Here is a 13,047-nt window from a genome sequence, read left to right on the forward strand (position 1 = left end):
GGTTGGCCCTTCATAATGTAAAGGACAGTAATAAGTCCCTTATTAGTGATCCCTTTAATCTTTTATTTATATAGCGCCAATAGATTCTCCAGGGCTGTATGGTTAGGATGACCCTGGTCAAAAGTATATTTTAACTATATGATTTAATTTCTGAACATCAGAGCTTTGTATAATTAATTTCACTATGTAAAGTGTAAAAAAAAATGGTTATTTTGTGTCCATCTGATTGTAAGCAGATCAGTTCTGAAATATTTCCTTCAGTTTATTCATGGCCATTTAAGTAGATTAAGAGAAGGCTGCAGCTGCAGTATCAGTTTGACCTTGCATGCTGTGAAACTTAGGAATCATAATGTCCTTCGGAATCAGGAATGATGCGCAGACAAAATTACTTAGTTTTGCACATAAGAGAGTAGAGCTGCTCTGATATTATTAGTGAACCACAACTACCAGCTTCAATTCTGACAAGTGCCAATCTGTTACTAAGAAAATGCCCTGGTTGTCACAATCACTTCTTCACTGTTTAATTATCCACTAGCTTTCAGAGCACCCATTGAACATCTTTGGGATGAATTGGAACACTGATTATGAGCCACACTATCTTATCCAACATCAGTGTCTGACCTCACAAATGCTCTTTTGGCTGAACAGGCACTAACTCCCACAGACACACTCCAAAATCTTGTGGAGAGCCTTCCTAGAAGAGTGGAGGCTGTTATAGCTGCAAAGGGGGGGCAACATCTCCAGACCACTGCCCATGGGTTTGGAATGGGATGTCCAACAAGCTCAAAAAGATAAAGTAACGGTAAAGTGTTCACATACATCAGTGCAGGCCCGGACTGGGACAAAAAATAGGCCCGGGCATTTAAGCCTGAGCAGCCCATATTTATTTATTGTTAAAGCCAACCCTTCATGTACCATCTTTGCATTTAATCATTCACACAAATCATTAACACATTCATTAATGCAGTCTCACAAATCATTCAAGCAATTCATCCACACATGAATTCATTAATTGTCATACGCGTTCACACAATTCATCCACACATTTATTCATTCATTCTCATACGCAGTCACACTACCCCCTCTTCATATTATCTTCCCCTTTTCACTATGTTCCCCCTTTTCACTATGTAACCCCTTTCTCCACTTCTCAATATGTACCGCCTCTATCTATCCCCTCTCCCCCCCTTTCTCACTATCTAACCCCCCTCTGCCCCTTCTCACTGCACCCCCCTCCCTCACCCTACTTACCTTGTTGCCGGAGCAAGCAGCAACTGCAACCGTGCCTGTGGCAGGGCAGGATTGACTTAGGGGCTGATGGAGCTGCAGCTCCAGGCCCCCACCTTAAAATAGGCCCAGTCAGGACCGGACTGACTGGTCCTATATGGCCGCATTAACGCAGAGCCCCTTAAGCCCGCCGCAACTACCCCCTCCTAACTATCTACCCTCTCCCTCTTTGAAGTTCACTTACCTTTCAGGAGTCCTGCGGTGGGGGTGCAAGGCCTCTGCCTCCCAGCTCTGCCACTGTATGGAACAGTATAGAGTGATGGGAGTTATGATGTACTTTTAGAGCATTATTAGATTATGAAAAAGACATTGGAAATGGTACAGCATAACACCCATCACTCTCACACACTTACCAATCCACACACATATATACCAATCCACACGTATATATACCAATCCACAGACATACCAATCCACACATATATACCAATCCACACATATATACCAATCCACACATATATACCAGTCCACACATATATACCAGTCCACACATATATACCAGTCCACACATCTATACTAATCCACACATATACCAATCCACTCTCACTTAATGCTTTCCTACCTTTCCTTTCTTCTTTCAGCTTCTTTTCCTCCTCTTCAGTTCTTCTGTCTTCTCTGTCTTCTTCCGGGTCAGAGGGCACGGAGAGCGGTGGGCGCGGCTTCAGTGCTGTGCGCCGGGATCTGACAACAAACCCCGGCGCACAGCAGCTGTTGCGGCGCGGATCAAAAGGGAGCGGTATCGGAGGTCTTTAACAGACCTCCGGCTCCCTTGAGTGATTTTAAGCCGGGTTGAACCCGGCTTAAAATCACTCAAGGGAGCCGGAGGTCTGTTAAAGACCTCCGATACCGCTCCCTTGCGAGCCTGCTCCTCCAGTGGCGGACATTACTGTCCGTCTCTGGAGGGGTGCCGCAAGTTGGCACACCCCCTGATGAGCGGCACCCGGTGCGGACCGCCGCCGCCCCCTGGAGTGCGTCGCACACCCCAAAGGTCGGCCCTGCCCTAAGGGGCCGGCCTTAGGGGTCTGCGGCCGCACAGGGTTTAAATTAAAACATCGGGGGTTTTTTTTTTCAACTTTATTTAACATCCTCCATGTTAAATAAAGTTAAAACAAACTTTATTTAACATGGAGGATGTTAAATAGTTTAAAAAAAAACCCAATGTTTTAATTTAAACCCTGTGCGGCCGCAGACCCATAAGGCCGGCCTTGGTGGGGACTTTCCGGCCCCTTAGAGTGGCGGACCCGGTCGCAGTTGCGGGGGGCTTAAGGGGCAGGTGCCCCTTATGCCCTGCGTTAATGCGGCCGTAGGTAGGGTAGGGGCCTGGAGCTGCAGCTCCATCAGCCCCTAAGTCAATGCGGCCCTGCCGTGGCCCGGCCCACCGGGCAAATACCCGGTGTGCCCGATGGCCAGTCCGGGCCTGCATCAGTGTATGTACACACAAATGAAAAAATGCATTCCATTAGTTTTATATATATGCTAAGGTATTGTACTGCGAAAAAGTATTTGCCCCCTGACATATCTGCTAGACTTAAATGTTTCAGATCAAACTAATTTCAACATTAGACAAAGGTAACGTGAGTAAACAGGACCCAACATAACATTGGGTTATGAAGCAGGACAATGATCTGAAGCACAAATTAAGGGGGAATCAATTTTGCCAAGACCTTTCTCAGCAAAGTAAAAGACTCATTGCCAGTTATCGCAAATGTTTCATTGTGGTTGTTGCCGCGAAGGGTGGCACAGCAAGTTATTAGGTTTAGGGGTTTTTTTATAATATGGGTGATATACAAGGTTTTAATTAACTGTTTTTCTTCAACAAAATGATAATCTAAATACTAAATATAAATGACATGGACTTTGATATCACAAACATATGGTCAAAATGACAAAAACAACACTTGATTGATACTTTGATTGTCTTTCTTCTTTACACAAATACAGCACTAACAACTGATTTTTGTGCTTAGTGAACCTTGATCATTTGTTTTTAGAACTGCCTTTGCAAATGTTATTCTGATTCTGTTAACCGGGGGGCCATGTATGTCCCCGATTGCACTTGAGTCAAGAAATCTCATTGTATTAGATAGAACCAGTTTTGTGTATCTCTAATGAAGGTATATGTGAGAGTATGTAAGGAAATATGCATGTATTATGCATGTGGGTATGGGCAATTGTGACTTAACTCACTTGGGTATACCAACATCTGACACAATCTATCCATAGGCCGCTAAACACCAAGGAAAAGACCTCCTCATATAAACTGTGCAGAAGCTACAAAAGACACGAACAATAAAAGGTGTAGGAAAACAATATTTTAACATACAGTATGTAAACAAGAGGGTTAAACGAATCACTCAGTGGACAAAAACAAACTTTATCTGAAAGCAAATGTTACAGATAACACTACAGCTTGTAGCAATGGTTCAAGTTAAGTCACACTTAAAGATGCATTTTCTTAAAGTAGACATGAAGTTAATGAGAAAGTGCTGCTTACAAAGACTGTAGGAGTAATTAACTTCAACATTTATGTTGGCCTTTTGTATTTTATTTTGTAGCATCAATAAAATTGTATTGGGAGAAATCAGCTCCAATCAAAGGGGTGGTACAATCATCCAAGTCCCGATGACAGGAGGTTAATATGAAGGTTTCCATTGTATCCACATGAGGAGGCATTCATCACTTTTCACTTATCAATTTCACAAATTATGCATACCAAACTCAAGGCATAAAGTACTTTGTTGTGAAATATAATTTTTAAATTATATACTGAAAAATGACATGGACTTTTGATTTTCCCACATCCAATATCATAAGAGAACCGATACTTATCTAGAGATTATATCATAGTCCCATGACATACTGTTTATCAACCTAAATTGAAACTAGTGATTTTTTTGGTTCACTGTTCAACTTTCCAAGATTTGCAAGAGAATGGCTTGGCAATAAACCAGATAAATCTTTATAGAATAACTCCTGCATGTACTTCAATATGGATTTTCTTATATGAGCCTCAATCACCTCCAAACCAGCATTTTGAGCCAACCATTTATGATTGTGCAGTCTTTTTAAATTAACATTTTTTGTAATGCATGTCGAAGTCCATTTTGCATGGACTCCAATGGATTTTACCCCATGCATTCTACTACCTTCCTCCCTTGCCTGCCTCTAATGTACATGTATGCAAACTTTCTGAACATATTCAATACTATTCCCACTGACATCACTAAAGCAGCAGCCAAGTGCACTTATCCTATTATAACATCAGTGCTCTCATAGCATAATTGTGGATGACTGCTGTTAGAAAGGGAGTTCTACTGAGCATGTGTAAGAAGTGTATTATGGTACGCACCCTGCTTTCAGTTGTGGTAGCTAGGGAGGAGTTGAATGCAGGGCCGGCCGAAGACTTAACGCTGCCTGGGGCGAAGTTTAAAATTTTAAACTTCGCCGACGCCATTGCCCCAGTCGGCTCCATTGTAGGGCCGGCCCTGGTTGAATGATTCAAACAAACTCCAATAACTAAAGAATGCCATGAAGAACTGACTCCAATAAGCATTTAATATGAAAAGAGGACTAGATTACTCCTTTACCCCCTCAATGACAATTGCCGGTTCATGCACTAACACTAACTGGCGACAATTGACGTGCCAGGACCGTCATGGCTTAAAAACGGGTGCAGAAAGCGGGGTTGCTGTAATGCCTCAATGGCGGCACCGAGATCGGCATCAGGGGCCATGTCTGGCCCTTCCCCGGGGCGTCAACACTGTCTCCAGACCCTCCTGAGGATCTGGCTCCACTTGCAGGTTGAATGCAGGTACTGCACTCAATCATGCAAGTCAGTGGAGCCCAGCTTTCTAATCACTATGTGATTAGTAAAATAAATATATAAAAAGAAAAAAATATATAAAAAGGGTAACATGTAAAAATAATTTTCTACTTATGTCACCATCAGGAGAGCCTTCCAGTCCAAAAAAAATATAAAAATATTTTTTCAAAGTCCTAAAATTAGCACTTTATCTTAAAACAATTCTCACATGTTAAATGCCCATGGGGTGTCTACTTTTAAAAAAAAATGATTTTATGGGGTAAATGGAATCGGCCAGGAGATGTTGCTGAACACATATTGGGGTGTTGTGCGACAGTGACGTATACCAGGAGCTGCAAATTCATACCTAAAGTACAACGTGTGTGGGAAAAATACACACAAAAAATATTGCTAACTTTAACAAAGGCTTGTGGTAGAAAAAGTGCATAGAAAGAGCTAAAATATCAGCATTAGAAATACCCTGGGGTCTCTTGTTTTCAAAAATATATGGTTTTATTGGGTACATTGAATTGGCCAGACTCAAAGATGTAGCAAATAGGGCATGGACACAGGATCACCAAATACATTTCAACATTGAAAAATGTGCATGCCTCAAATGTTGCCCTTTTGCCCCAAAACAGCCAGGCAAACCCATTCATGGGTCTTCCCAAATACATGGTTTGATGAGGTATATTGTATTGGCCAAATAGTAGAATCTATTTAGCAGGTTTTCTCATTAGCTTTTAAAGGTGAGCAAAATATTTTTCAAGTAAAAGTCAGAAAAGGTCATTTTTTTTCTAAATTTTTCACCATATTTTATACTTTTTTTTAATGGTAAATGATATGATACAATCAAAATAATGGCATCTAAAGAAAGCTCTTCCTGAAAAAAAACAATATATAACTTGAGTGGGTTCAGTGAACAAGAAAGAAGAAAATTACAGCGAAACACGAGCACCGCAGAAATGTTAAAACAGCCTTTGTCACGAAGTGGTTGATATAGTTGGTAATACACCACTTATCTAAGATTGATAGTGATTAATACTATAGGACATATACATAGAAGAGAGACTATGTGCATCCCCCCTCTGCCATCATTACCTCTTTCTTCTCCCACATTCAGGATTTCACCTGTGCCGTCTCTTCCTTTTTCTTTGATGCATACAACCTTTCTTCTAAACATTCTCACCCAACATCCTAATCAAGCCATCTGAACGACCAACAAGCTCTTCAGATCAACTCTTCACCATCCAAGCAGTCCTTTCCTACGGTTTCACCTCCACTCAACCACAGACTAGATTGTAAACTCACAGGAGCACAGCCCTCTTCCCCTTTTGTACCAGTTTGTTATTGTTTGTGATTTTAAAATATTTCACTTACTCTGTTGTAACAGCGCTATGGAAGCTGCTGGTGCTTTATAAATGAATGTAATGTAACATATGGAACACTGTTCCAGACAAAGTATCTAGAAAGAACAAAAGTGGTAAAAATCTAATAGATGTCCAGGAGTAAATTAAATTGCAGTAACATGGTCATGTGGTCAACATAACCCAAAAGAATTGCACAGTAAAACAGAGCTTTAAGAAAAGAGGTTTTTTTTAAGAGGCGTTACTGAACTTTGATGAAAAAAGCTAAAAACTGGTTGGTCAATTTAGGAGTCATCTGGTTGCTATTGCACATCGACACTGAACATAAAAGCAAATGTCACACAATGAAATACTTATGAAATATCTCCAAGAAATACATAACACTTATAAGTAGAAATGCACAGACACAGATGAATCCATCTATGAACAGTACCTGTACGTGTACACACGTTCACCTTAACTCAATTATTCATTAATTGAGCGGAGTAGGACTGATACTTAAACAGTTATTAAAATGCTACCCATAAATATACCCTGTAGGAACAAGACATGCTCATTATACTGACAAGGAGTCCACTATTAAGTGCTCCTATACATTACAGAATACATCAGTTACACCTCTGTACTAAAATTAAAAATTGCATGTGTACGTTAGTACATTTGCACTAATACAACTAACAGGAAGTATAAAGAATTATACAAAAAAATGTTTGGGAATGGGAAAAGGTACACAGACCACACATATTTAAACACAGAGGTTTTCAAAGACAATACTTTAGGTTTTAGCCTATAAGTGACATAATTATTTGGTTTGTAGAACAATTCCTTGACAGTATAAATGACTTGACTTGCAGACCCGAAGATTATTTTGTTTTTTTACAGCCGCCATTTTTCTTGCATAATACAGAAGACTTTCTGGATGCTTCAAAATTCCAGTCAACAGGATTCAGAAGTTGATGCGTCTTCTTGTATGTCCAATATGGGTTCATTACAAACGTAAGCAATGTCAGCCCAATCATAAAAAATGCCAAATATAATGAGGGCGTTAGCCTTACTAAACGATCCCAATTACAAAAACATACCCACCATATGTGGTAGGTAAGGACGATACGACAATGAAACATGTGAATCATTAGCCACTGATTTGCCTTCCAAAATAAGGTATCTGACCAGCCAGCCTGAAAGAAAAAAAATGATAGAGAGTATTGATTACGTGGAAAGTGAATACTTAAACTAAAGCAAGGTCTCACTAATGGTCAAGTTCCCACACCCCAACGAGGAGATGGCCAGTTACATGGGCAGAATTGCTCTTAAAAGTTTAAAATGCGATCACAGGCATGATTCACCATCATAGTGTGGTTAAACCAAGTGCCTTCTATATCTGAGAAAATAAAATGCCTGCTATTGTACTTTTAAAAGCTGGTTGTGCCTCCACTTTCTATGAACTGCCACATTAGCCCGGGAAGGTTCACTAACTGCTGGGGAGAAAGAATTGGGCATGTGTATTATATGGCACTTGCAGGGCTGTCTAAAATGTGAAGTGTACTTGTACTGCTCATGACCATTTTTCATGAGAACACCTTTGAATCATAAATAGCACAAACATGAAAGCATAATGCGAAGTGAACTTTAAAACCTGAAATCCCTACATGGGCAAGTTTGTCCTCTAGTTGCTGGACTGCAAGCATGACCTTTATGCCAGACTAGGTGGGTCATCAGTAACCTGTCACCAGATAAAAACTACTATGCCCGGATTATAATCATCCCATTACATGAGGATATGCCAGGCACCCCAACAATATCTACTGTTAAGACAATCTGTCACCTAAACAGTATTTGAGGATCTCAACAAGGTGATACCAGAAATGTGCCCCCCACCTCCTCTGCTGCTCTGTTATCTTTAGAATATAATAACGCTCGCTTAACGTTTTGTCTGTGTGGAACTGAAACTCTCCCTGCTCTGTGTGTAAAACACTAAAAAACATCTCCTCTGCCAACAACGAAACCTCGGCCTATTTATAGTATGCATTAAATACATTTTGCATGCAGTCATATTTTACTGGATCAGCCATTCATTGAGGATATTATGTCTAAGGCATCTAGCAGGATAATATTTTATATGATACCTGGGAAATAATTAAGCAAAGCCCATAAAGGTTAACAAGCTAGGACGTAAACTGCATTTGTGTTTTCAGATTTGTAGACAATGTTGCAACCTTGACTGATCCATCATAGGTAAAAGCACTCGTTAAATGGCTTTTAATTTGACTCCTTGTTGAAGAATTATGACTGCTGCGGCTGAAAAGCAACTCCTGTGTCACAAATTGTCAAGGACAGTTTTCCGCAGTAGCCAAAGAACTAATAAAACAGCTAAACATGCCGTTCTCGAGAGATACTATTGAAAACAAGTTACCTTTAGCAGCATCCAGGACATACAGGTAAAAGGTGTACTCATCTCAAGTAACAAAACGACCATGGCCAAATAATGTCCTGCCGTGCTATATAATACGCATCCAAAATAACCCATAAAAGCAAAAAAATGGTGAACAGCAAGGAAAACGTCACATGTCCAAAACAGTATATTGAATGCATGAAGGGCTAGGTTTTCAAACAGAAAAAAGCCTGTCGCGATGAGGATAATAAACCAAGACCAGTTCTGCTGCGCCCCAATCTTGTCACCACTAAGTACTGGATCTATCAGTAAGGCTGTCAACCCAGCAAACGTGCACTGAATTCCAAACACTGCCCGCGTGGCTGCGAGATCCCAAAACACCTTCTCCTTGGCAGACAGGGAGCAGTACGTATCACACAGGATAACAGACACGACATGGCATATTAAAAAGATTCCCAGGTAAACCAGGAAACCACACGTCATCACAAGTAAGCAGGAGTTCCATGTAGAATAATCCAAAGTGGCCAGTGCACCTGCAATGCTATTATACGAGAACATTTTTTGGCAGCGGTGGCTGAAGATCTGCTGTATCTCCTTTTCAGGCTCATTAACAAGCTATGGGTCCTGTAATATGGAAACCATAACCGACATGTAATCTGAAATATACAAAAGAGGAAATGAGATGTTATTGAAAAGGTTTTTTTATACATTCCAATTGTGCTACTTTAGCATCTGATCTGCGACACGACTGAATATTAAGGTAGTTCCTGATTGAGGCACATCTCTAAAGACAGAGATTTCTTTTTTTTAGCGACTTCGGAATGCAGTTTGACACACCTAGTCGTAGGCACAACATCACAATATCCAAACAAGGTGTTGGCCCTCATTTAACTTATGCAGATGACAGTGTCAGAACAATGATGTAAAGCAAAACTAATTTATGACATTTTTAAAAATGAAAGAATCAGAGGACAGGGTCCATTTGCTATAAGAAGAAGATAACATTAATAGTCAACATGATGCAATTTTTGATCAGTTCTTCTGTTAGACTATATACACATTACTTTGTATCACTTTATTTAGCCAAAGTTTTCTTGTTTGGAAAATGACCAGGCTTCCTTAAATTTAAAACTTATGTCACACAATATTACAACACTTAAGTGCAGTATTCATGTTTTGTTTATGACACCATGCAGTAAGTATAGTAAAGCATCAAAAGTCACACTATAGGAAGTCAATACATCATAAAACATATATTGAATTACCAGCCAGAAGCACTATACACGATCCGGTTAAAACGCTAAGGTTTTACGAGGGCAGTTATAGTAAATGACTGTCCCGGTTCGAAAGAGTTAACATAGAAGTACTGTAGCCGGGCTTCTGTTTTGTAACACAATAGCTGAAAATACCATCAATGCAACTAAAGCAGCTCACTAGGCAACGTTAACTACACAATGAAATAAAAGCATGCAAATGAATCAACCAACAACATTAGGTTTTTAAATACCGCATTAGAACGCTGGTGATAAGCACTTCATACAGAATCCCGGCATCACACAGCGGTCATTGCATTCTGAAGCGCTCTAGAGTAAACACGTGATCACCACACGCTCCTTCACACACTTCCTGCTTTCACGGAACGCTCCATTTGGTCGTCATGTAACAGGAGGGGGTTAGGAGGATCGTACCATTCTGCAACCGTGGATGCAGTAAGAGTTTATTGATGCGCATCAGGCATACAGCCGTGGGATAGATGCATAGGGATTTGCAGTTCTCAGTGCATTTTTTTTAATCAAGTTTCTGGCCGGAATTCCGGGTAGTTTCCCTCATAAGTGTTAGAGAAGGTTTTAGAGATTGCCTCAGGAGCAAGCAGGAACATAGTTCCACAGACTGAGAAATGAAAGGCTCCCTCGATGTCTTCTGGCTTGCCTTATGCCTTTTCTATTACTGGTATTAAACAGCATTAAAATGGGATCTCCCAGCAGTAGGTCACAATGGGGATTACATATAAAGGGCAATTTCAATGCAACACTTGAAAACAGCCATTATTAGCATGTTAGGAATCAATTGAGCAGGAACATTCAGTTGGTTTCTATGGTTACAATATACCTCCCAACATTCCCTCTTCTGACATCAAGTACCCCCAATCTATCTTTCCTCTCGCAACCTCCCTCTTTTCTATTATCTCAGAATGTTTAGTGGGTATGATGAGTGTATCACAATGTTCTATGGCCCTAAAAGTTACAATAACACACAAACAACAGGGTGAACAGTTTACCTTGGAGGACAATTCTTGCATGCTATACATACCCAAGGTCAGATTACAGAGTCCTCATGAGTCCAACTATTTTTCACACTTTGATGCATATGATAGCTAAATTGTCTCTTGACATTTTAATGGTGGCAAATGTATGGGGGGATTCTGGAGAACCCCCACATATGCATTTGCCCCTTTGCAAACCCTGATTTGCAGGAGAAGCTTTCGGCAGCTGCTGCACCTAAATGCTTTATTTTATTTTTATTTTGGAAGAGTGAAGCATAAAGTGAAGCACTCACATATTACCATACTTTAATATGCACTCTTCTATAGTGGGAGTGTCAGGGACACTTAACTGTCCCTTTAAATGTGGCATCACATTATACCCCAGCTTATCTAAGGCCCGGCTACTGCACATGTGGAAACCATGGAAACAGACACTGTGCCAATGAAGTGCCAAGTTGTCGTGACATTGGACTGCTAGCAAGTGGCATGTAGCTCCTGTTCAAGACTCTGCCATTCATATGAGGGCAATTGGCAAAAATATAATGAGGGGCACAACACAATATTACCTAGGTACTTAATCCCCTCTAAGATTACCTAAATTGCAACTAGACATTGCACTTCAAGACATTTTCTTGTTGTGTGGTGTTGCAGTCCTCTCACTAACTGGTACAAGCTGACTGACTGGCCACATAACACGGAAGGAAAAGAAAAGGAGACCTGTGAACTAAGAGAAGGCAACAGCCAATCAGAGCCCTCTCACTCTTCCTGCCTGGGTACCGATGGAGACTGGGAGAGAGGAGCCGGATCAGCACTGTATTAATGACATAATAAACATACCTGCTATAGAGCTGGATCCGCTCTCCTAGCCTCTGACAGTCCCCAACATTAATCCAGAACTCAAAAGCAGCACAGGCTACTACCAGTCAAGCAAGTCTACTATAGGATAGAAATCCCAGGATATTAGGATAGATTGACATTATGAAATACAAAAACCGCATGTATTTTCGTGTAAATTTTTATACAAATACAAAGCGTTCTTGCAAACATTAGTGTATGTTGAAACCGCACCTTTTAATTATAAAAAAGCACCATAACCGGTTTCTTGTGACATTGTTAGCAACATTAAATTAATAGAGTTTCCGAAATTACAGGGTGAAAAGTTTGACATAAGCGGATAATTAATTCTGGTTAGAGAGAGAATTAAAAGTAGGATATAGGGAAGAAGAAGTGGAAAGATTGGCATATGATTTGGAAGAATTCATAGGAACAACATTGTCCATCCTGACAGCCCCAATGAAAATATCTGGGAGGGTGTGGGAAGGGGCAAATGTATATTAGGGGATTCTACTGAAAGGGAGACACTATGAAAATAAAAGTGCATATAATGCTCGAGTCTACCTTTAATGGAATGCTGGGCAGGCCTTCATTTTTCTCAGGGTTTATTATCAATCCAGCCCTGTACTGGTCTCGATGCTTCAAACCTTTACTTTGTCAAAGCCTTCTCTTCAAAAGACGCACCAAAACCTACAATAGGTGATATACGGTAATCTATTTCCATTCTTTATTGGTGTGTGGTTTGGTGAAAATATGGTCCAAATAATCACTGATACATTTTATTGTATCTTCTCAATGAGCTGAAGATGCCATAGATATACATTGTTGCAACGGTAGTGGAAAACATCAGGGAAATCTGCAACATTCATTTTAAGCATTCTGATTATTTTATGCCGTATGGTACCATTAAGACTACTGATTTGTATAATGTGGTATGAAACCCCTTACCACTCCACCATTAGAACAATGCTGAGACCCAGATGGTATTATTATTTATACATGTCACTTATAGAGCACCATCAGATGTCATAGTGGTATTGAAATAGAGGAGAAGACCTCTTTGGTGAAACACTGCAATCAAAAGGGCAATTCTGAAATTAGA

At 40.3% G+C, this 13,047-nt stretch overlaps 1 protein-coding gene across 1 annotated transcript; it reads right to left on the reverse strand.

Moving 5' to 3' along the window:
* Positions 1–6,713: 6,713 nt before the first annotated feature.
* CLN8 (CLN8 transmembrane ER and ERGIC protein) lies at positions 6,714–9,416 on the reverse strand. The gene is made up of 2 exons (XM_053459288.1): positions 8,870–9,416; positions 6,714–7,634 (listed from the first exon to the last, which is right to left on the reverse strand). The coding sequence occupies exons 1-2, from the start codon at positions 9,404–9,406 to the stop codon at positions 7,320–7,322; spliced, it is 852 nt and encodes a 283-aa protein (XP_053315263.1). The 5' UTR covers positions 9,407–9,416; the 3' UTR covers positions 6,714–7,319.
* Between the last annotated feature and the right edge of the window lie 3,631 nt (positions 9,417–13,047).

Source organism: Spea bombifrons, chromosome 3 (genome assembly GCF_027358695.1).
Source record: "Spea bombifrons isolate aSpeBom1 chromosome 3, aSpeBom1.2.pri, whole genome shotgun sequence".
NCBI lineage: Eukaryota > Metazoa > Chordata > Amphibia > Anura > Pelobatidae > Spea > Spea bombifrons.